Here is a 26,638-nt window from a genome sequence, read left to right on the forward strand (position 1 = left end):
GATGGTTTTTGATTTAGTCAAGAATATATGGTTTCAGACCCTTAGTTTTTTGTTATTGGGTCGTCCTCTTCATTTAATAGAGGATTTAGGGAACTTTATTAGCACTTTAATTGATTTGCAATTTTTGTACGTAGGTAGGTAAACCTCTTTGGTGCCAATATTAATATATATACTGCACACTTTTTTCAAAATAAAAATCATCATTTAATACGTCGTATCAAATCACCTTTTGATGCTCGATATGAAATTACACTTCAATAATGAGGATTCCATTATATGAATCATTGTTTAGTACTCGGTATAAAATCACCTTTTGATACTTGGTATCAAACGACACTTTAATGCCGAGGATTTCAACAGTTGACCATAGATTTTCAAATCTGTCATAATTTGCTATATCTCGTGCTTGCGCAGTCTTGTGCATATATTAATTCTATTATTTGGACATAGTGGAATCTGTTTGTGGGCCCTTTTGATTACATGCAAATCAACATCCATCTTGAACTTAAGGACTGGTCTGCTGATTTAGTATACTAATCTGAACCAGGAAGTACTTGTATTTTCTGTAACATATAATCTCCAAAAAAGAGAGAGAGAAAAAATTTCTATTGCACTTGCCTTGTTAAAAATTAAATAGAGTTTGCTAATTTATTTTCTATAGTTTATATCCTTCAGTTTCTTTGTTCAAAAGAAACAACAGATCTTGCTCAGGCGGGGGTAATCATTCTTTCCTGTGAACCTAAGTTCTGCATAGGGTTAGGTTCTAAAGCCATCCTTGAGGTTTTACGAGAAGGTCCAGTTAGTTTCAGTTTGCAAAATCTGTGGTCATCTCTTTTGACTAACAGAAGCTTAAGAGAAGAGGATGGAGAATGTGAGAAGGTTATACTGACCCCACAAAGGACATGGACCTAACTTTTATATGCTTGTTTCTTCTGAACCAAACAGAAAATAAGGGGAAAAATTCAGGGTTCCACTTTCAATCAAGACCAAATTATGCTTATAAGGCTCCCCTTGGCTTTTATGTGGCTTAGCCCAGCTAATCTTGATTGTTCCTGATTTATTTTCTGCTTCAAAACTTTAACCTCGGGTGGCAGCCATAGGATGAAATAATATCATTTTCTTTTCTTCATTTTTCTCTACAGACAAACAGAAATCTAATCCTTTGGAATCCAATTCTTCAAAACCATAGCCAGATTAACTGACTCTTTTCTCCATTCTATTCCTATGTAAACCTAGTCCTTTTGGTTCTAAAGCAAGCCATTACAATTAAATAACATCAATTGTTAAATTTGATGTAACTCTGTTTGAATAAGTGAAACCCCTTACTTTTTCAATTCAATTTCTGTGCTTGAAAGTAGCTGAAATTGCCTCTTGGTATGTACACATCCTGCTTTAGGTCAAGCTGAACAAGATCTTGCATTGTGGCTTCCAGGGAGCTGATTCTCCTGAGATTATTGACGCACGGAATGGACAGCAGATGATGTTGAGATGGCGGTATGGCTGAGCTTAGTGGTTTGATAGTGAGAAATAAAGGGGGATAGGATAATCTTCACAAAGAGGGTTAAGAAGGCCAAAATGAATAAGGCAAAACCCCTATTAGAGGGGCTATATTTGCTGGACTCTGATTGGAGAAAAATCAAAGGATCTTCTATCACAGGTGTTCTTCTCCCAATTGTGGGATCAGATGCTGTTTCAAGCATCTCTTTGGGCAAAAGGACATGGTTAGTTTGCGGATGACTCCTTCTCAGCTACACCAGAATTGGGGGACTATTATCAACTGTCACTACCACAATGGTGCTCGAATTTATTTTATGCACTTCTTATGTTGTCCTTTCTTTTTGATTTGTTGAGGTGGATGTCTTACTGTCCTTTCTAGTAAGGCTTATTTTCTTATCAAAAAAGAAGCCTAAAGGAATATGAAGTGTGGTGGAAGTGTGAAAACAAAATCAGTCATTTGTGGTGAAATCATAAGCAGGGTCCGTCTGGATCTGGTCTTTCAGTTTTATTATTTTGAGTGAAATCTGCTGTATGTTCTCTACCATAACTCTTAAATCTTTCTCTTCTAATTTGTTCATTTGGGTGATTGGTACAAGGTAAACCCACAGAAAAAAATGTGAAACCGTGGTGGTGGTGTTTTAGATATTTTTATTTGAATAAATGCTGATGTGGCAACTGAGGCAACCTATTTATCAGTTAAGCAGTGAGCTTTGAATGGAGAAGCTTCATTTTAGGTAAATGTAGGTCGACAAAATATTAGTGAGGTTTATGTTTAACTTTCTTCTTTGTATGAAAACAATTGAGGGAAGGACAGATTAGAATTTTCATTTCCCATGCAATCTCTCTAATAGGGAGACTTGGACATGCTTCCCTCATTGGATTTATTGGCACCTATCCCCTTTTCCTCCCAACTTGGTATAAGAATGTGGAACCTGGAATCTTCTAGTCTTTTTAATTGTCAATCCCTCTTTGAATACCTCCTATACCTCAACCTGCCCAATACATGTTGCCAAGGTATTTTGGAAGGCTCCTGTTCCTTTTAATCCTTTTAAAGTGAAGTTATTTGCTTGGACTGCTATTCATGAAAGCTGAACACAAACGACTTGCTCCAAATTCGCCGTCCTTATTGGATCCATTCTCCTAATTGTGTTATGTGTTTTAGGAAGGGAAACTTTTTCCCACTTTGACTCAACACAAATGGCTTGAAGTTATGGACGGACATTTTTAAACTGTTTGGCTGCTTTTGGGTTTTGCCTCCTACTATAGAGCTTCCTCTGTACACATATTAATGGGAATGAGGTGAGGTAAACAGCCAAACGTTTGTGGCAGGGTGTTGTCTTTGCCGGTTTATGGTATATTTGACTTGGTTGTAGCTTTAGAGTATTCAACAGCATAAGTACTTTATACTCTTGAGTTGTGAGGGAAGAAGACTATAAAGGTTTAGAATTTTAAAGAAAATAAATTTATAATTTAAATACGAAAGTGAATAATAGAATTAGAGTTTACATTCTTTACACAATAATTTAAAATGTTTAATAGGAATGCAGAGATGTCTATTTTAAAAATCAAACGGTAATTAAAAATAAATAAATAAATAAGTATTTTAGAACAATTTTCACCAGCACTTGAAGGGAGTTCAGATAATGAACTACTCACAACCCTCTTACTGATCGGGATCTAAATTTTGGTTTTCTTGATCTGAAATAGTTAATGAAATGGTGAACTACACTAACACAGTAAGAATATCACATTAATTACAGATACGAGAAACTGAAAATTTGTAAAAATCAGAAAAACAACTAATGAAACTTTTACTTTAATTAAATTCATTTAACATAAAAACGTTTGTTGGATACATACCGTCACGAGTTTTTCAAAAATAACCTATGAAAATCCATATTCATACCATTTTTCATTTTCACACATAAGAGAACAAGTGACGATAATTTTCCTTTCTTATTTACTTACTGGTACTCCTAGAAATCTGTGGGGATGTCCCTCTACTCGTGAACCCAATATCCAATTTTAACAATTAACCGCTTATCACCATACCTCCGTCCGGTAATGGGCACCAAACATTATATCGATTCGATACCCCGTCCGGTATGAGGGTGAACCATATCTTCCAAAACTTTCCGTAATAGGACTTCCCAGCCCTGTCCGACTGAGGTGACGTTCACGGTAGGGTTCCCTATGTATCAGATTCATCCACCATTTTTCTAGGTACCTAGTAAGTCTTTTATATAAAGATTCTTATCAATCAAAACAACCAACAAACGAATACCAATATCTCATATTATATTTACAAATCAATTAAACGACATTTATGCAGACGATATAACTTATTATAATAAGGGATCGAGTAACCAAATAACCGAATAAATCAGATAAATCGATAAGACAATTGAAACTATAAATTAAGAACATGCATAATACGATAATAAGCAAGTAGCACAGTATAGGAAAATAAATAAGAAATTAGGACAATTGTGAAATAATCAGTTTCGGTTCCACTTGTGACCTGTAATTATTTTTAAAGTTTTTTTAACTTTTTACAAAAACACAAAATTATACATCATTAAGCCTCAATTTACCATAATGGGGAATAGGGTGAGGGATCTTTATCCGGATCAGTATTTGGAGATGTCGCGCTGTCTACCATGTCTTCTACGGAAATCGTTATGTACATAAAAATACCCCAAAAATTCAAATTCGGTATCCAAAACTCTTTTCGGCCAATTTTGAAGTTCCGGCACAGCGGCGTCGCTGTGATCCGACGTCGGCTCCGCCGTCCATGGCGGCGGTTCGCCTCAGCTTGGTCAGTTTTGGCTAGTTTTATATGTATCCATACGGAAAAACACGTTAGGGGATCTCGATTGATTGAAAGATCACAAAAAAGCCGAACCTACCAGTGGGGGGATCTCCAAGTACGATGCCTCCTCCAGTACTTCTTCGCAGCTGGGGTTCCTTTTTCGGTTAACCTCTACGAAAAAGGACGGTGAACACAATGATCGAAAAATCGTGTGAAACGGGAAGCGGGAAAGGGCTAATCGAAGGGATTTTTGGGTTTTGGCCGCGATGGTTCTATTGGAATTTGCCCGCGGTTTCCCGCTGACCCGCTGTCCCTCTTGCTCCGATTTGGCCACATCTGCTCGGAATCGAATTTTGAGCGAGTAGGGAGAAATTTTAACTTTTTTTGGCGGTTGACGGTGGCTCTGGTACAGTGGCAGTCGACTGTCGGCTTCCTTCTTCGGCGTCTGGTTCTTCTCCGACGGAGGCTGGTGGCTAGGGTTTGGGTTCCCTTACGACGCGAGGTATTTATATCCATCCCGCCTCAATTTAGACGTTCATCGCGATTGATCTCATCCGTCCAATCGCGTCTAAAGAGGAAACAAATCTGAACTGTTCATCACGATTAATCTTGTCCGTTCGATCGGGCTTAAGAAAGGAACAAATATGAGCCGTTCATGCACGCGGGATCGAATTTGAACCATAAGATCGTTGGGCACGTAGATTATCTGCGTGGTGCCGACGTCAGCGTATTTTGACACGCGACGTGCTCTGCTTCCTCGGGACTGCTGATTAGGTCATCTCATGTGGCCGAACTTTTTTTTTTACACTTTGACCCCGTTATTTTTAATTTTTCTTTCAAAAACATCGTCCCAACTCAAATTTTTACCTATTTTTTCAAAAATTATTTTTAATATCGTTTAAAATTTATTTTTTCTCAAACTTTCAATTAAATAAAAATTAAATAAATTAAATAATTATTTTAATAAAATATTTGAATAAGAAAAAATTATCACAGGTTGCTTTTTGGGTTTGGGTATTACAACTCTTTTTCCCTTAAGAAAATTTGGTCTCTCAAATTGGTCACTCTCTCACTCAGTCGAAAAGCTGGGGGTATTAGGTCCTGAAGCTTGATTCTAGTTCCTAAGTGGCCTCTTCTTGCGTATGATTCTGCCATATGACTTTGACGAATGAAATTTATTGGTTGCGAAGTACTCTATTCTTGTGGTCTACAGTGCCTACCGGCACCTCCTCATAGGATAGATCTTCTTGGAGTGAAAAGGATTCGTGGGACAGGATGTGTGAGGGGTCCGGGTTGTACTTGCGTAGCATGGGTACGTGGAACACATTATGAACCATTGATAACTCTTGAGGTACTACCAGTCTGTAGACAGTCATACAAATCTGGTCTAAAATCTCAAATGACCCGATAAACCAAAGATTTAATTTTTCCCTCTTGCCAAACTTATTAATCCTCTTGAAATGGGTGACCTTAAGAAACACTCGATCACCTTTTTCAAATTCCAAATCCTTCTTCCGGGTGTCTGCATAACTCTTCTGTCTGCTCTGAAATGCTTAGGTGTTCTTCTTGATCTTAACTACCTTGGCTCTAGTCTTCTCCACAAGATCTGGGTCGAATAATTTTCTATCACTCACTTCTTCCTAAAAGATCGGCGACCTGCAGGGGCGACCATACAATGCCTCGTACGGGACTGTGCTGATATTTGCTTGGTAGCTATTATTGTAGGTAAACTCTATCAAATGTAGATAATCATCCGAATGGCTCTCGAAGTCTAGAACATAAGCTCGGAGTATATCCTCCAGTGTGCAAATCATCCTCTCTGATTGTCCATCGGTTTGAGGATGGAATGCGGTACTAAAGGACAATTTCATTCCCATGACTTGCTGAAAACTAGATCAAAACTGAGAAGTGAACCTGAAGTCTTTGTCGGATACTACTGTCACTGGAACTCCATGTAACTTGACTATCTCTCGAATATACATTCTTGCTAACTTGTTCAAGGGATCAGTTATCTTGATAGCCAAAAAGTGAGAAGACTTGGTGAGCCGATCGACAATTACCCCAATGGCATCATGTGCTGAGCGTGCCTTAGACAACCTGCCACGAAATCTATTGTGATATATTCCCACTTCCACTCCGGCATCGGTAATGGCTGAAGTAGCTCGCTTGGGCGTTGATGCTCTACGTTAACCTATTAAAATACTAGACAATTGGAGACAAAGTCGGTTACCTCTCTTTTCATTTCGCTCGGCCAAAATCGGAGTCGCATACTTTAATGCATTTTAGTACTTGCGAAATGCATGACGAACTTTGAGTTATGAGCTTCTGTCATGATATCCCTTTTCAATTCACTGTCACCTGAAACACACACCATATCCTAAAATCTGAGCAACCCATCGACAGAGACTCGGAATTCTGAATTTACTTCATGTTCTGTATCTTTTCCGAGAGCTGTTAGGGTAGAATCGGTGGATTGGGCTTCTTTTATTATCTGGATCAATTCGGGTTGAACAGTCAGGTGGGCCAAACATATAATTCTCTTCAAGTTCTGAAGTCGTATCTGTTGTGTGACCCCTATTACCCTGCATTCAGAAACCATTAGGTGAGATAACATACCTGTACTTTTTCTGCTGAGCACGTCGGTTATCACATTGCCCTTACCCGAGTAATACAAAATGTTGCAATCACAATCCTTGAAGAAGTCTATCTAACGCCTCAGACGCATGTTGAGATCCTTCTGAGTGAATATGTGTTTCAAACTCTTATGGTCAGTAGAAATCTCAAAAGTCTCCCTATACATGTAGTGGCGTCAGGTTTTCAATGCGTGGATAATAACGGCAAGTTCTAAGTCGTGGGTGGGGTGGTTTTTCTCATGATTCTTCAATTACCAGAACTCATAGGGTATGACCTTTCCATACGACATCAAAACACAACCTAACCCCAGGTAGGAGGTATCACTATAAACTGTATATCCACCTGTCCTACTTGGTAAAGCCAACACGGGTGCGGTAGTCAATCACTTCTTGAGTTTTATAAAGCTCATTTCGCAGTTTTCGTTCCTCTCAAACTTAATGTTCTTATTTGTGAGCCGAGTCAAATGAACGGGTAGGATAGAAAATCCTTCAACAAACCTGTAGTAATAACCTGTCATTCCTAAAAAGCTACTAATCTAATTGACCGAGGTCAATTTCTACCCACCAAGCACTGCTTCAACTTTTTCGAGGTTCACTGATACTTCATCCCTTGATATAATGTGCCTTATGAAGGTAGTCTGCTCGAGTTAGAACTTACACTTGCTCAACTTTGCTTGCAACTTTTTCTCTCTGAGAACTTATAAAACCTGAGTCAGGTGGTGAGTGTGTTCCTTTCTGCTTTTTGAATAAAACATGATATTATCGATAAACACAATTATGAACTGATTCAAAAATTGTTTGAAAACTTTGTTCATTAAGTCCATAAAAATTGCTGGTGTGTTGGTTAGTTCAAATGGCATGATCAAGAACTCATAGTGTCCATAACTGGTTCTAAAGGCTGTCTAGAGAATGTCCTCTGCCCTGATCTTTACCTTATGGTAATCTGAACGCAAATTTATTTTGGAGAAGACCTGAGCATCCTGCAACTAGTTAAAAAAGTTATCGATCCTGGGGAGGGGGTACTTGTTCTTGATCGTCACCCATATTCAATCCCCTGTAGTCAATACATAGTCTTAACGTCTCATTCCCTTTTTTTGCAAATGTGATTCCAGCACTTCAAAGGGACACACTATGTCGGATAAATCACTATTCTGCAATTCATTGATCTGTTTCCTCAGCTCTTCTATATCGATACGACTCATGCGGTAAGGGGTAACCGAGATAGGTTAGGTGTCACGCTGAATATCTATGGTGAACTCAACTTCTCTGTCCACTGGCAGTACGGGTAGTTTCATCAAGAAACACATCCGGGAAGTCTCGGACCATCATGATCTCTTGAATACAATTTTTTTTTTTTAGGTTTGCCTAATGTAGAGAAAACAACCGAGTTAAAACATTTTGTAATAAGAAAATTGCCATGAGGCAATAATATTTAAAATTTTTATTAACTGGTAAATGACTCTTCATTAAGAGGGTTGAATACAAGTTTCTTATGAAAACAATCTACGGTGGTGTGATACACTGCTAACCAATTCATTTTTAGGATCACATCAAAGTCCCTCATATCAATTTTTATTAATTCCATACTCAATTTTCTATCTGCTATGTTTATAATACAAGTTTTGTATATAATCTCCCCTACTAGTGTCCGACTCCCAAGAGTAGACACAAATAACACAGAATAAAATTTTTTAGATAATACATTTAAGTTTGGTGTAAAAGTATGTGAGACAAATGAATGTGAAGCACCAGTATCAATCAAAATATGTGCAAGGTACAGATAGTGTACGTACCTTATATTACGTCTGTGTTGGCTTCAACATCTTACTGAGTGAGATTGTAAACTTTGTCCTAGATAGGAGGTCTGACCTGATTTTGATTTTGCGGGCACTTTCTCGCGTAGTGTTGGGCACTCCCACATATACGGCAGGTATTGTTGAGGCGATAGTAAGATCGGTCCCCATGATCTTTGCCACAGTGCTAGCAAGTCCTATCACGTCCTATTATTGGAGCCTGAGGAAGAGCCTGAGTCACTGGTTTAGGTCTCTTATTCTACTGAATCAGTGCAATGGGTGCTGGTCTGCAGTGTGAAACTGGGGGTATGAGATTCCCCACTGTTGGAGGAAAGATGCGAACATTCATCTCCACTAGTTGTGTCTTGTCCAGAACGGCTGAGTAAATTCTGAGCTCAAATACGTACAGCTGCTGTCTGATCCAAACTTCTTTGCCTTCTTGCCTTCATCCATCATGCTCTCAAGAGAATATCGACCCAACTCTAGGAACCTTCGGGTATACTCCGATACACTCATATTACCCTGAAGTAGGTGTACAAACTCTATTTCTTTCAAATGTCTGAAGTGCTATAGGAGGTACTTTGCATTGAAGGCCATTAGGAATTGTTCCCAAGTGGCTGGAACAGACAGGGTGGTCTACTGGGGCATGTAGGTGGCAAGTACAACTTTCTGTTCGGGAACCACTCCAAGAGTCGCGAAGGCATTCTCTGTCTCAGCTAATCAATACTCGACCTCTACAAAAGAGAATACCCCTGCAAAGGTTGATGGGTTTAGTCCATCATGAGTGGAATTGGGTACCGTGGAAGAGGGATTGGATTGTGTTGGGAAGAAATTGGGTGGTTATGTGGTGATGCCTGATGATACGGTAGAGGCACTAAATTGTACTGTGGCGGTGCCAGATGATGCGATGGAGGCACCAAATTATACTATGGCGGTGCCGGATGGTACAATGGAGGAACAGAGTTGTACCGGGGTGGTTCCGAATCTTCCCGCTACAAGGGTGACTTAAATTGTGATAGTAGGGGAGGGTCAGACAGCTCCCTCATTTCCTCCCGGGCCCGCTGGGCAGAGATGAGTCTCTTCAGCATCTCAAAGAGTCGGTCAATATCCTCTTAAAATGAGACATCCCGGGCTGCTCGGTTTAGTGGGGCCTTCCTCTTCTCATATATTTGTACTTGCATTTCATAAGAAATGGTTGAGTGATAGTTCGTTTTTTGTGTTTTTAAGTTTTTGTGTAAGTAATAGTTCTGAGAAACGCGACTTTGATACCAACTGTAAATGCCCATAATCTTAAAAGAAATAAATTTATAATTTAAATGCGGAAGCTACTAATAGAGTTAGAATTTACATTCTTTCATAATAATTTAGAATGCCCAATAAGGATACGGGGATATTATTTCTAAAAGTTAAACAGTAATTAAAAAAAACGAATAAATAAGGATTATAGGACATCTTTCACTAGTACTTGAAGGGAGTCCAGGTGGTGAACTATTCACAACCCTCTTACTGATCAGGATCTGGATCTTGATATTCTTAATCTGAAATGTTTAATGAAAGGGTAAGTTACACTACCTCAGTAAGAATATCATACTAATAATAGATACGGGAAACTAAATATTGGTAAAAATAAAAAAAACAACTAATGGAGCCCTTGCGTTAATTAATTACATTTAACATAAAAACGTTTGTTTGATACATACCGTTACGAGTTTTTCAAAAATAACATATGAAAACTCATATCCATACCACTTTTAATTTTCACGCATAAAAGAATAAATGACGATAATTTTTCTTTCTTACCCTTACTCGTGAACTCAATATCCAATTTTAACAATTAACCGGTCATTCTTATACCCCATCCGGTAATGAACGCTAAACATTCTATCGTCTCGATACCCCGTTCGGTATGAAAATGAACTATATTTCTCAAACTTTTTCGGTATGGGACTTCCCAGCTTCATCCGACTGAGGTGACATTCACAGTAAAGTTTTCTATGTACCGAACCCGTCCGCCCTTTCCCTAAGTACCCAGTAAGTCTTTCACATAAAAATTCTCATCAAGTAAAACAACTAACAAATGCATATCAATATCTTATATTATATTTATAGATCAATTAAACGATATTTATGCAGACGATATAGTTTATTATAATAAGGGATCGAGTAATCAAATAACCGAATAAACTAGATAAATCGATAAGACAATTAAAACTATAAATTAAGAATATGCTCAATACGATAACAAGTAAGTAGGACAATATAAGAAAATAAACAGGAAATCAGAATAATTGTGAACTAACCGGTTCCGACTCCACTAGTGACCTGTAATTATTTTTAAGATTTTATAACTTTTTACAAAAATATAAAATTATACGTTATTAAGCTTCAATTTATCGTAACGGAGAATAGGGTGAAGAGTTCTTACCCGAATCAATGTTTCGAGTCGTCACGTTGTCTACCACGCTTCCTAACCGGTATCGAGTTTCATGAATTTTTCTTGCGGAATTCAAAATCGGTGTTCAAAACTCTTTCCGGCCAATTTTGGAGTTCCGGTATGGTGGTGGCGCTGTGCTCCGGCACTGGCTTTGCCGTAACGGTGGCAATTCACCTCGGTTTGGCCATTTTTTGCTGGTTTTTATCGGTTTTTGCCGATTTTACACGTATTCCCATAGAAAAAACACATTAGGGGATTTCGGTTGACCGAAAAATCACAGAAAAGCCGAACCTACCGGCGGGGGAGTCTCTGAGTACGGTGGCTCCATCGGTCGTTCTTCGTGGCTGGGGTTCCTTCTTCGGCTAACTTGCATAAAAAAAATAGTGAACACAATGATCGGAAAATCGCATGAAACGAGAAGCGGGAAGGGGTTCATCAGAGGAATTTTTGGGTTTTGGCTGCGGCGGCTTCGCCAGGCTTTATCCGCAGTTTCTGGTTCACCCGTCATCCCTCTTGCTCTGATTTGGCCACATGGATGCTCGAAATCGAATTTCGAGCAAGTAGAGAAAAATTTTACATTTTTTGGCAGTCGATGGTCAGCCTCATTCTCGCGACGCCTGGTTCTTCTTCTCCGGCAGGGGCTGGTGACTAGGGTTGAAGCTCCCCTGCCACGCAAGTTATTTATACCCATCATGCGTTGATTTTGACCGTTCATCGCAATTGATCTCATCCATTCGATCATGTCTAAGAAGGAAACGAATTTGGGTCGTTCATCGCGATTGATTTCATCCATCCAATCGCACGTAAGGAGGAAACGAATTTGAGCCGTTTACACGCGCAGGATCTAAACCTGGGCTGTCGGATCGCTGGACATGCGAATCGCCCGCGTGGCCTCCCATGTGGCACCGACATCGGCGTATTTTGGCACATGGTGTGCTCCGATTCGTCGAGGCTACTAACTGAGTCATCCTAAGTGACCGAATTTTTCTTTTTTGCACTTTGACTTCCTGTTTTTAATTTTTTTAAAAAATACTTTCTGAATTCAAATTTTCACTAATTTTTTCAAAAATTATTTTTAATCTTATCTTAAATTTTAATTAAATAAAAATAAAATTAATTAAATAATTATTTTAATAAAAAAAAATTATCTCAAACTGCTTTTCGAATCCGAATATTACAGAATTTTTTTGGTTTCCTTGGGTGCCAAAGGAAATGATTCCTATCATTATATTAGTATGTCCATTCTCCACCATAACTGGATATCATTAATCACAACACTTAAATTTGATATGATGGCTGTCTTTTTTTATATTTTTTTTGCTCTTTTGGCTCTTCTGGGCTTCTTATACTTTTCTTTTGTTCACTCTAGAGGCTGTCTTACTTTGCTTTCATGTAATCCTTTCCTTTTGTTGTCAATAAATTCTTCTTTTATTGGAAAAGACTTTTCTAGGTTTCATTAGCCACTGGTTCTCTTCTGGGAAGGCTTCATTAGTTACTAAGAAATTGTTTGTCCCGATGTTTATGCTTTTCTGTCTAAAAGCAGAAGTCTGACAAAACGGCAAAAAGTAAAAAGGGCTTTTAATAAAGATGAAACTTGAAACTAAAATAGTTGGTTATTAGATATAGTTTGTGCGATAAGAGGGGAATAATATTTTTAAGAGTACTTTAAATATATTTTTACTGATTTATCTTAATAATTTTAAATAAAAATAAATAATGTAATTTATTATTAATAATTTTATTTGTTATCAATATAAAGAAATTTTGTTTTAAAAATCAAATAGTAATTATTTTAAAAGTAAGAGCAGAGTACGGTTTAATACTGTTTCAGGACTTATGCTTTATTTTCAAAATTCAGTGTAAATAATTTATTTTTAACAATTTTACTGATTATACTTTAACCGTTAATCAAAAGAACAATGTTAACACATTTATTTTGAACAATATCTGCTGTTTAACTATTAATGAGTTAATTGAATACCATTAGTTTAACTCATTTTAGACTTTCTATAATTAACAGAATAAATAAACAAGAATTTTAAGTAGCTAACACTAAAAGAAAACTAAGTAATGAAACTTAAAAAAAAAAATTGAAAAAAAAAATCCGGAAACATAGAAGCTCTAGAGAAGTTTGTTTGCATTAAAACTAATACAACTTTTATTATTATTATTATTAAAAATTGAATAGTCTAGCATGAGCTATCAAAATAATTTTTTAAAGAGAAATATCAATATTATTTAAATAATTCTAATAAATTTTTTTTTATTATTTTACGAATTTTATCTTTTGAACATATCACACTTATTTTATTAGATAATTTATTAAACTAGTATCAAATAATTAAAACTATTTTCTATGGAAAATTTTAGTGAACTAACTATCCTTTTACTTCTAGTAAGTTTTACTGGAAGCCCACAATGAAAGCACCAGCTTGGCCAAATAGATTCTAACATAGATATGAATGATGAAATTTTATTTGAAAATGTGCAGGAGAAACCTTTCTCTTCAGAATGTCTTTGAAAGTGTTGTCCACGAGATCAGAAAGCTCCTACAACTTCATCCTTTGCTTGTTATTACTACAAAAGCCACCATCCTTGGGGATAGACATTCAATGCATGATGTCAAATTGTGAGTTCTTAAGTAATCAATTTTGTTTTTAAGTTTCTATGAAGTCGTTATAAATAAATTGCATGGAGATTCTTGATGTTCGGGTATAGGTTATAATTAAAACTAGGTTCATTATCTTTAAAAATAATAATCTAGTCCTTTCATCATTTTACCCACATAGGGATCTAAAGAAAAACTAAAATTTCCCTTTCTATTAGATTTTTGCTCACTCTTTGTTCTTCTTACATTAAATCTGTTATTTCTTCTTTATCATCTCAACTGAACTTGACATGTTTGTGTTCTTTGTGTAAGAACAGAATATTGTGTTTATTATTAAATTAGAGGGCCCTCTGTATACACATTCTTGGGATAATAAAAGGAAATGCATAATTACTTACATATGAGTACTTTACTAGTATATTCTTTACCCTGATTATACAAAGGTTTGAAATCTTGCAAAAATTCTTAATGATATTCTTTACCCTGAGTATTTTACTAGTATATTCTTAGTAATAACCTAGACTTATGTCTGTCTCTGAAGATTCTCCAATTCCTTGCAAGCCATAATATCCATAACCTGGAGATGATGGCCCCTCTTGACAATGGTTTCCCTTCCTTTTTAACCCTATCACCCTTTATATGTATGTATAAGAAACTCTCAACTGTAGAAGGAGTGACTCAATTTAATCCAAACATTCTTAACAATCTCGCCACATCTTTCGGGGTATTCCATAATGGAGGAATAAATGGGAATAAGATTCACTTCCTTAAAAGCACATGATAAAAATATCTAGAGATAGAATGTGACGAGAACACTTGATTTATAGCATCTCGTTAGTTATTAAGTCTTGATGCGTAGTTCTGCAAGTAAACACCTTTACCTTTGATGGCGCAGGCGCTTTCTAAAACACTTTAGCAATGTGGAACTAGCTTAATGGATGGTTTTTGATAAGATACTCAGAGAAGGACTTGCAAGTGATATCCCAGATGGTTCTAATGACCATGCTCTGGTGTCTGATTGGGAAGATAGGTAGACCTGATCCAGTAATCCTAATGGATTTTGCAATTCAATAGTCTCCTATTCCGAAAGGTTACAGGTAAAATGGAAGTCACAGGCTATGCACCTCTCCTTGGTGGAAAAAAATTGCCAGACTGGGATATCATGTCTAGATGATAGGTTAAACAAGTGAGGGAATTGAGCAGCTAAAGGTTATTCTCCTATCCTAGTGTCTTCCCAGAGTTTCACTCTATCCATCTCCTGCATGCAATCAGGTTAGGGGCAAAACAGAGGAAGGGTTTCAGAGATGAATTTCCAAGGGCTACAATGGGATATGGATTATTTTATTATGGTATCCCATCCATTCCTGCCACTCATATAGATACTGGTTTATAATTATACGTCACAAAGAGAAGAAACCTACTATCTTTAAGATCTTAGTAGTCATTGGATCCCAAAATGTACTTCAGATTTTTCCACCAAAGGGAAACGTCTTGCCTTTGTAGCACATGATTGTAGACATTACTGGCCCCATGAAGTTATTACTTAGGCTGATCAGAAGGGCAGAAATGATTTAAAAAATCTAAAGCAAAGAAATCGTGTTGTAAAAATTTGATGTACCCTAAGGAAAAAAAAAATTATGGTGTTATCAGCAAAGTGCAAATAAGAAATTTCTATGTCCTCTTCTCCAACTTGTAAACCTTTTACCAAACCTCTCTTTCCTTGCAAAATCATCTGGCAAAGGAGTTGAATTTGGAAATGGTAATAAATGATCTCCTTGTCTAATTCCCCACTTCTCTTTAAATCAAGATCTAGATTTTCCGTTGGCAATCATAAAAAAGTCACTGTAGAAAGACAAACCCTAATCCAATTTCTGCCCCTCCTACCAAAACCTTTCATCTTAAGGACCTTATCTAGAAACTCCACCTGAATTTATTGTAAAATTTATCAAAGTCTAATTTAAAAACTTTAGCATTCCGCTTTTTCCTCAGTTGATCCACTTTTCATTAGCCACAACAGACATGTCTAAAATTTGTTTCCCTATCAAAAGAAAACTTGAGTGGTGGAGTTTGTATCATCAAGAACCCCATCAATCTCTTAGACAGCATCCTAGTTATGATCTTGTAGGTGCTACTCAGAAGATAGAGGCCTATTGACAGTAACCATTTTATAAAAATTTCCCTTTGATGCATGTGATGAGTTGGTCTTGGGTTGCCTGATGAAATTAGATGATTTATGATTTTTTAAATCTTTACAGGAAGTCAGACTAATCTTTTCTGAGGTTTTGAAAATTCACACATTTAGGTTTCTTTAGAAAAAAAAAATCAATTTCGGAATTTCATCCTCTCTCTAGGTGACTTTTTATGTTTGAAAAAAATAAACAAATTTTAAGCAACTTTTTAGTGGAATTCCAGCCTTAAGCAGTACCATAAATATTATTTTAAGCTTAAAATTTGGAAGTCTAGTTATAATTTCCATCAAAATTATACGATCTAAAATTTAATTGTTCAAGTTCTAGATGGAATCAATATTAAAATGAATTTTATCATTTGCAATAGTTCCGAACATAATAAATTTAAATTTTGCGTAGAAATTATATCTAATTATATACTTTTGGACTTTATTTATTCTTGTTTTTATATTGGAAGAAGTATTATTAAGAGAAAGAAAGAGAAATACAATCATGGAGAATAAAGCATCCTCCTCAAACAGTAAAACTAGAATAAACAATGAAGATTAAGAAAAGGGTCATCATGTGGGAGGATAAATGATTGCCTCCCAGTTCAGATGAAGCTCAGCAAGAGAATGGTTGCAAAAATTCCTGCAAGCTTTGGTCCAAAAGGTAGCTAGAAAAGTCAATTTAACTCACATCTCTTGAAATGATGAATAATGATCATCAAAATTTCTCCAGTTGTGCTCAAGCCAAAAAATTCACAAGCCTGCAAAAATGGTCCCCTGTCAAATGGTTTTGGCCCTCTTCTGGACTCCCTCCCCTTGAAAACTAGTTTTGTATTATTCTAAAACATCGTAATAGCTTCTGGAAAGTTAGTCTCACCTCATTTCACTCTATTTCACATCATGGAATCTGTTAAGCTTATCCTATCTATGAGACATGGGATATTTGGTTTATACTATACTTAAAAAGTTTCATGTTGAGCTTTCAAACAATAAGTAATTGCTATCATGTTTCTTGCTTTCTGATTATAGATTAAATATATAAGAATTATAACAAATAGGGCCCTAAACATCATTCTTTTTATCTTGTAATTCTTTCTTTCAGAATAAAACTAATATATCTTTTTTGATGGTATTTTCAGGAAATTTGCTTCGTTAAATGTGGCAAACTCAAGAAATGCAACAAATAACAGTCAGCAACCCTGGTTTCGCGAATATATGCCTTTTGTTTGGCAGGTAATGTTCCATGACTAACTGCATGACTCGTTACGAAGCATCTTTTTGGAGAGTGTTTATGAATCATGTTCTCTATTTATTTCAATTTTACTTGGTAATCTAGGGTTGAACTCCTAAACTAGGTTCAACTATAGGACTTCTCGTCCAAACCGTATTTGTACCGGAAGGCGGTTTTCAAAATATTTTCTTCTTTAACTCTCAACCAATGATACCCGGTCCTGAAATCGATCTTAAAGAAGATCGTGTCTCATTGCAGTTGATCAAAGAGATTGTCGATTCAGGGTAAGGGGTACTTGCTTTTAACGGTCACTCGATTGAGTACCCTATAGTTCACGTAGAGTTGGAGGGTACCATCTTTCTTCTTTATGAACAACACCAGAACGTCCCAAAGGGAATAGCTAAGGCGAATGAATTTCTAGGTGATAAGATCAAAAAGCTGATGTTCCAGCTCTATTAGCTCAGTGCGACTCATGCGATACGTGGGCTTCGAGATCGGCTAGGTTCTAGGCAATAATTCAATCAGGAACTCTACCTCACGTGGGGAAAGTAGATCACGGAGTTCGATGGAAAAGACATCCGAAAAATTATAAACAATTGGTATGGAACACACAACAAGATCAGCGTCCATATTCCTGTTCATTCACTTGTTAGAAAAATGATAACAACTTTTATTTCTTTTTTAGGGATCGTAAGATTATAATTTTACTTTTACAGTCTATTATAGCTCTATATCTTTCCAATCAATCTATCTCTAATATTATATCAAATCCTATAAAATCTAATAGTATCAGGTTTACACATACCTCTATCACTGAAGTTTTTATCCTACAGTTTTTATATACACAATGAGCCTCTAGTAGTTCCTTAGAGGGAGTTTCAACCACTAGCGTTTTTCTAAAATTTCTGATTTAAATTCTAGGTTACAAGTAAATGCATAAGAAATAAACGAGTGAGTTGCACCAGTATTGATCAAAGCTTTGACAGAAGTATTATGAATAGAAAGTATACCCTGAATAAGGACAAGAGCAGGAAGGACATCAGATTTATGTAAGTAGGACATTCGACCTTGTGATACGGGTTGGATTACATCCTTTAGTCGTTTAGGGCAGTCTTTTATAAGGTGTCGGGTACTTCCGCACTAATAGTAGGCGTTATTGATACGCCGACAGAGCAGGTCACCATGCGAGCGATCACAATGTTGACAAGGTTAGTTAGCTCGAGTAAGTGGAGCTGTAGGTGGGGGCAAGGCAGGAGGAAGGGTCAGGTAATCTTTTTCTAAGCTGTTGGGGTTATTGTTAGGAACGAACTCGGGTAAAGCATTAGTGCTTAACCGAGATAAGATTTTCGGCCAACTGGACATATTTAAACACCTCCGCATACGAGGTAGGTCTCAGCATTGCGACCCGATCATAAATGTCGGCACGAAGGCTTTTGAGAAACTTCCTATTTTTTCGGCTTTTGGGAATGACCATCAAATGGGCAAACCTAAACAGTTGAACAAAGCGGGCTGCATATTGGACTACAGACAAGCTTCCTTGGCGGAGGTTCTGGAATTCCTCCTCTTTCTTTTCCCGAACATAAGCAGGGAATAAGTTATCAAATAAAACGTTAATGAAAACTTCTCATGTAATAAAGGTAGGCAGGACTTCTTTCTTAAGTCGCCACTAATGTTTGGCTTCACCGGTTAACATGAAAGCTGCAAGAGGGACTTTATAGGATTCAGGCTTCGGCTGCTAAAGAATCAGGACCACCTTCAAAGTGTGGGGGGTTAAGTTTTCTAAACTCCGCTATATTGTAGAAGATAAACCGATCTGTGTTTCAGAATTCAAGGGCAGAGGGTGGACAAGGGTTGGTCTGGTTCTGTCCTACGGCTGCAGTTAATCCTTGAATGGCTCGGGAAAATTCTGCAAATTCAGTCCTGATCGGATGATCCGGGGTTTCGGGTCGTTCAGTACGCTCTACGAATGGTCTTCCTCACGTCATTTTTATAAAAGAAATGAAGACACGAGTTGGAGATTTAATCTTTGAAAATAGGACATATTTCTTCCCTAGGTACTCTTAAAGGTTTATCTACCCTAGACCTCAGTGTAAATGATTTATTCTCAAAAATTCTGCTCTGATACCATCTGTGACATCTCAAATGCTAATTAAGGCAAATGGGTGTCAGATACAGATTTAGAATAACGAGTGCATGATAAAAATTTATGCAGCAGAACCAAACCATAACAAATCCTTTACAAATATATATAATATTCCAAATACATACATATACTGAGGCTAGAAGTGGGTACAAAATACAAAACATAAGGGCCGCTTTTTTCATTATGTTATTGGATTCATCAGAATGCGTAAACAGTCATTCACTCAGACTTATGGATCCACGGGATTCTCATAAACTTCTAATGGTAGGTCTGCCTGCGGTTCCTAATTTTCTTCCTTATCTGGGGGGTATGAAAAGAGTGAGTTTCATATGTTTAGTAAAGAAAACAATATTAAATTAAGATTTTAAGATTTCAAAAGTTTATTATTTTATCTTACCGTTTAACTTTCTCGTTTATTTATCTCACCATTATGAAAATCATTTATTTGTCAAAAAAATGGTACGTTAGTACAAAAAATTAAATATAAATCATGTCAGATAATAGAGAAAATCAAATAAATCATAAAATGCACAGATCGTGGAATACTTCGCGAAATCATTACAAATTTCTATCTCTAAGAGCATAGAAAGATTTTCAACTATTCAAGTGGAATGACCAGATCAGATACAGATACGACATTTTGTTCAGGCCCACTTCCGGCTGACCAAACTATGGTACGATTTATGATCACGTCCCGTACCAATCATAGTGGTTCTAATAGATATTTGTAGTTACGACATCATTTAGTCGCGGGTGACCCCTACATATAGTGCGATACCACTCTCGTCAGATGGCACACCTTCATCCACTAGGAGCGGTCTTACGTCCTTTCAGACCAGATAAGGGAGGAGGAAACAAATACCCCGAAGGGTAAGGGGAACAGATACTCCTCAGAGAATAAAAAGGCTAACGAGACAGTTGATGCAATATACATGTTAATACAGATACACTTCGAACAATACAGGATTCATTCCACTTTTCTCTTTTTTTTTTTTAATACTTTTTACTATTACTGATTACATATTATATTTATTACATGCAAATTCATCAAGTGTCTGTAATTTAAATAGCGTGCTTGAAGACCAGAACAATTCGACTTATCTGAGCACAGAAGCATATAAAACAGGTAAAATAACAATTATATTAAATTCGTTTATCTAAAAATACTCCTTAAGACGTCGAAAGTAATGGTATATTTCTTACCGAAATCTTAATGTTTTCTCCCTCACTGTTCTCCTTTCTTTCTCTTTTTCTCTCACTAATCTACTATCTTTCTCTCTCTTTCTAAATCTTTGTAAAATGGAAGAATATAAGTGTAAAGAGAAAGGGAAAGGGGAGGGCAATTTATAAAATTTCGGAACCGTTGAATTCGCGACAAGTGGCGAAATCTGGTGAAGAGAGAGGAGAAAAAGATGTTTCGCATTAAAAACGAGGGAGGAGGACCTCCTCCACCGGCGACGACAACGCACTGCTCGAGGTGGCAGTGCTCCGGCTGGCACACTGCAGGCTAGCTTGCAAGCGCACAGGCCTACTGCCACGTGCGCAGGGCTCCACGCGCGCAAGCCTATTGCGTGCAAGCCTCAGGCGCACAAGGCCTATCCGCACAAACCTGTTGTGTGGACGATGCACGCACAGTGTGCAACGCCTATCCCCGCGCAAGTTGAGGCCCGGGCGGCCCACCTGCGCGCGACAGGACGCGCACGCAAGTCCTGGTCTCGCGTTGTGTGCGCAGAAGGGATGTGTATGCTGTGTGCATGTCCCGTGTGTGCTGGCATGTGGATGGGGCGTGCGCGCTGTGCGCAAGCACCCATGCTGGCAAACCGCCTTCTCGTAGGATTTTTCCCGCAAGCAAATTTTCCCGTTTCATCGTCTAAATTTTTTTTTAATTTAAAATAAAATAAAATAATTTAAAATACATAAAATAATTGAAAATATATAAAATAATTTCAAATAAAATAAAATTTAAATTAAAATTACGAATCACAAAAAATGCTAAACAACGTAAATTAATTAAGTTTAAAACACTCAAAGACTCAAATAAAATTTCTAAATTCTTTTAACACAACAGAATGATTGTGCATAGATATTGTCAATATGAGTTTGATATTTCCTATTAGCTGGGATTCTATTTAGTTATCCTCTATTATGAATTTCTCAGTTAATAAATTAATTTTCTTATTTAGCTTATTTTCTTTCTAGAGTTAAATTTTTTCTTATTTTGAGTAATCCTATCTTAGTTGTTATTTTGACTTTTATGATTATAGACACAAATCATAATCATATGTCATCCAATTTCTCAAGCACTCAAACATCAAGTTGATTAAACGCATGGTATGTTATTTAAAAAAGAATTATTCAAGAACAAAAAGATCAACACAAAATTAGGTTATTATAAATATGTTTATACAAATCAGATTTTTCATATACATAATTAAATAACTTAAAATTAATAAATCTGATGGTGTATAGATAGAATTCAATAATCTTAACTGTTTATTAAATCATGGAATTTGATAACGTCTTCATGGGATTTCATAAATCCGAGACTTTTGTAAAGTCACTGAATTCCACTATTTGGTTATTATTGTCAAGATGAAGGCGGTTAAAAGCATCAAAGACTTCTGACTGATAAGTTTGTGGACTGTATATTTATGCTTATCTTAAAGGTTCTAGCCAAGCATTTATCGATGGTGTTGGGGAAGTGACTGGGGAAAGGCAGCATACTTTTGTGAAGGGTAGGAAGATTATGGATGTTGTTATGGTGGTAAGTGAAGTGGTGGATGAATTGGTGAGTAGCAAGAGGGAAGAAATTCTTTGTAGACTAGACATGGAAAAAGCATATGATCATGTTAGTTGAGAATTTTTGGATTACATATCGGTGGGTTAGGTTTTGGGCAGAAATTGAGCAATTAGATGTATGCTTGTATTTCCACCTTTTGCTATGTTTGTAAATGGAGGACCATCTTTATTTTCTAAAACGTCAAGAGGATTGAGATAGGGAGACCTATTATCTCCCTTATTGTTTATTATGTTATGCAAGGTTTGAATAGGTTATTGGAGAAGGCTAAGGAGAAGGAGTTAAGGGGTGTTATTTTAGGGAGGAACGACAACCAAGAGGTCTCTCACATTTTCTTTGTTGATGACACTTTGATTTTTTGCTAACCAGAGGTGAGGATGTTACTTAATTTAAGATATGTACTCATTTGTTTTCAAGTAGTATCTAGTTTGAATATCAATTTGAACAAGTTTAAATTAGTGGGATTTGGGGAAAGGAGGGAAGATGGAATATTTGCTTGGTTTTTGGGATGTAAAAATCAGTTTCCCTTCCTATTAAATTTCTTGATATTTTGTTGGCGACCAAATATAAAGAAGGAAGAAGTTGGGAGCTAGTGATTGAGATGTTTGAGAGAAGATTAGCAGAGTGGAAAAAAAAATTCTTATCAAAAGGGAGTAGATTAACTCTTATTAAATGCACCGTAACTAATCTACTAATTTACTACATGTTGATGTTGGTAATTCTGGCGAAGGTGACGAAGAAACTTGAAACCATTTAGTGTCGTTTCCTTTGGGGTGATAAAGAGAGAAAAGCATGTATCATTTGGTAAAGTGGGAGGAGGTGAAACTACCTTTTGAGCAGGAGGGACTAGGACTGAGATCTTTGGTTGATATGAATAGGGCCTTACATGGCAAATGGATTTGGAGGTATTGGAGGAAAGATGGCTCTCTGTGGAAAAGGATGGTGGAGGTTAGGTGGGGGAGCAATGGCAGGGAAAGATACATGCTGGTCTATGAACACGAGTACTGTGTCTATGAGTAACAGGTGTGGCTATTGGAACAAAATCAACCGTCAAGAAATTTGTTGGAGGGGGCCCGATAGTTGTAAAAGTTTGATATGATGTTTTGGACATACGTCGTTGATACATTAAAAGAGGTTTAGAAGGTATAGGATCTGCAGAAGAGTTAGTAAAACAGAAAATAAAGGAGAAATATGATCATGCTGAGTAGCAAAAAAATACTAATTTTTAAAAAATGTCACATTTCTTGATATCCGAATACGACGCAGATTAGGATCATAACAAAGAAAACCTTTCTTGTGTACTAAGTATTCTACAAATGCACATTTAACTGATTGAGGGATAAGTTTTGGGCATTCATGTGCAAGAAGATGTACAAAATACACACAACCAAAAGTAAAAGGAGAGACATGGTTCAATGAGGGAGAGGGCAATCTGTTCATGAGATGCACAGCAGTGGAGAGAGCTTCACACTAAAACCGAAAGGGTATAAAAGACTCTAGTAGAAAGGTGTGAATAACATCAAGAAGATGACGATTTTTTCTTTCTACCACCCTATTTTGTTGTGGGGTTGAAAGACAAGATCGTTGAGAAATTATTTCTTTAGTTTGTAGGAACTCCTGAAAAAAATGAGACATGCACTCACCCCATTGTCAGAGCGAAAAATTTTGATTTTAGCAGAAAATTAGGTTTGAATATGTGCATGGAAAAGCTTGAAAACAAAAAATACTTCGTCCATAAAATGAAGAAAATATATTCATGTGAAACGACTATTAGTCATCAATAAAAGTAACAAAATACTTGTAATTAGCATGAGAAGTAACTGGTGTCATACCCCACACATCATTATGTATCAAATCAAAAGGTTGAACTACATTTGGTGTGTGAATAAGAAATGATAAAGTTTACTTTTGTCAAACTTACAAGAATTGCAATCAAATTGAACAAAAATAAGAGATGGTAAGTCTTTAGTCCCAAGAAAACCAGAATTTAGTAAAACATGGAGTACATTAGAGTTTGGATGTCCGAGACATTTATATCATGCTTGATAATCAATATGAGTAGAATTATAAGTGATGATGGGCAGAGAAAAACATGGAGATAAAAGAAATGGGAGAGGAAAAAGACATCCTACTTTAGGCCCATTTGCAATCGTTTTCCCTAATTGTTGATCATGTACAATACGACTAGATTTAGAAAATTCCACTTTATACTTATCATCAACCAACTGACCGGTAGAAACAAAATTACTTGTAAGATTAGGAGAGACAAAAACATTTGTTAAAAAAGAAGAAATGTCACTAGTGACTATGATAGGTAAAAAGTTTCCATCAACTGTATAAATTTTGAGATTTATGAATAATTTCTTCTTATTGGTAAGAAAATTGGGATTGTTGGTCGTATGATTAGAGGCTACATAATCAAAGTAATAAGAAAATGATGTTGAGAAAGGTTTACCTGAGAGTCCTAAGGCAGAGAATGCAAAGATGGTCATTTGCTGAATCATTTTAGGAGTTACAGGTGAAGTAGGAGCAGCAGGAGCACTCTGTGCTATGTTCACAGAATTACCAGTACTAGAAGAACTAACATAAGCTATATATGCTGTTCAGATTTCTTAGGAGGTCGGATAGCACATTTCTTAATGATGTGACTGTCTTTTTTACAGTAATTGTAGAATTTTTTTGAACAGTTTGAATCATAATGCCCAAACCCCTTGCAACAAAAATGTTTAATTGTGTTCAAGTCTCTACCTTTTGACTTATCTTGTACTGCATAAACTACTGGAACAAAGATAGATCTTTGTTGTTTCACAGTGGTTTGCGTGAGAATTCATTATTCCTCACAAAATAAAGTCTTGATGCGTACATCCAATGAGGGGACAGGTTCCCAGTTCATAAGATTAGACTTGAGACTTTGAAATTTAGATCAAAGTTTCATAAGAAATTGATCCCTTTTAGTAGTTTCATGAATGGATTGAACATATATAAGACCTTCAGGAGGTAAGGTAGCTTATACTATATCAGTATATTCAGTCCAAAAATTCATAAAAATAGAATAAAAATTAGAGATAGAGAGACTGCTATATTGAAGAGTAGCTAATTCATGTTCAATCTGAAATCTTCGAGTAGTGTTGTGCTGGCTATAGAGTTTCTTTAAACAAGTCTACATCTTAACTGTAGTCTTGAAGGGTTTGAGATTCAAAATGATATTCAAGTCAATAGATCCTAAAATTCATGCCATAATTTGAGCATCCTTGACCTCTCACTTGGCATGCTCATCCTTTTTTTTATATTTGTTTGGGGCAGGTTTGCTGCCATCAATATGGCCCCATAAATCTTTCCATTTGACAAAAATTTTGAAGTGAAATGTCTAAATTGAATAATTTTTGCTATTAAAACAAATTAAGATGGACTCATACTTGTCTGTGGACATGATGCTGAGAGAACTTTATCAAAAACAAACAAGAATAAGGGACTATAATAACAACAAGAAGATTGGAACTTGAAAAAAGAAAAGAAAAACTTAAAAATTTAGAACTTATGCTCTGATACTATGCCAATTTAAGAGATTTTGAGCATAAAATTTTTTGTATGTTCTCTATGGAGGAAAATTTTCATTATATGTATAAATATATAAGTCAATTTTCAGCTCCTAAATTAGTTAAACAAATCTGTTCTAATTAAAGCTATTAAAGCATTACAAATTCTACTATTAGACATAAAATCTGCTAGCTAATTAATTGCATAATTTGCAGTTATAATTGTCTGAAATTTGTTGATTAATTACATAAAATCTGCTGTTATAATTGTAACAAATCTGCTGATTAACTGCATAATATCTGCTGATTAATTGTATAAAATCTGCTGGATTATTAATTATCAATTAATTCATTTGATATGGACGACAGCCGCACGCGGTCGCTCTCTCTCTTTAGTCTATGTCGTACACATGCATGAATTCATAACAACATTCTGCATTCGATAAGAGCTTGAGATGTAGAGAGAGTTTTTAAAGAGAAAAAGTTTTAGAGAGAGACTGCAGAGTAAGAAGTATATCTAACATATTGTTAATAACTAGAATTAATTAATTTTAAAATCTGTCTCATGTATAAAGCTGTTTGGAGACTAATAACTCTAATGGTACTAATAATTTCACTAAAATCAAAGGCAAGAAAACATTACCGATCAAATTCTGCAACTTGGTTGTTTTTTCCTACCGAAGTTTGGTGGCTAAACTCTTTAGCAATTGAACATAGGTTCGAGAAACACAAACCATCAAAAAACAGTTCTGCAATTTGGTTCTAATAATAAAATAAATTAATTTTTGGATAAAAGATTTGACATATAAACAACAAATAAGAAATAAAACAAATCAAAATATTGATACAAAATTAAATACATAAATAATAGATAAGAAACATTAGTTTTAGCTTCCAAATTTGGATAACTTACTGAAATATTAAATTATGATGCTGGAAATTGATGAATCAAATAAATGAAGAACTATGACAAGTAGG

General features: G+C 36.1%; 1 protein-coding gene across 5 annotated transcripts in view; it reads left to right on the forward strand.

Annotated features, from left to right (window-relative positions):
- XRCC2 (homolog of X-ray repair cross complementing 2 (XRCC2)) overlaps positions 1-26,638 on the forward strand; it is a 68,056-nt gene that overhangs the window by 36,652 nt on the left and 4,766 nt on the right. For all 5 annotated transcript variants that reach the window (XR_015821576.1, XR_015821577.1, XM_022040858.2 and 2 more), the window contains 2 exons: positions 13,661-13,798; positions 17,093-17,186. Coding sequence is in view for 3 of the 5 variants with exons in the window: in XM_022040858.2 (XP_021896550.1) it covers positions 13,661-13,798; positions 17,093-17,186 (232 nt within the window). In the remaining 2 variants the exon portion in view is untranslated. The remainder of the gene's footprint in view (positions 1-13,660; positions 13,799-17,092; positions 17,187-26,638) is intronic.

Source organism: Carica papaya, chromosome 6, assembly GCF_054855325.1.
Source record: "Carica papaya isolate Zhongbai chromosome 6, ASM5485532v1, whole genome shotgun sequence".
Classification (NCBI taxonomy): domain Eukaryota; kingdom Viridiplantae; phylum Streptophyta; class Magnoliopsida; order Brassicales; family Caricaceae; genus Carica; species Carica papaya.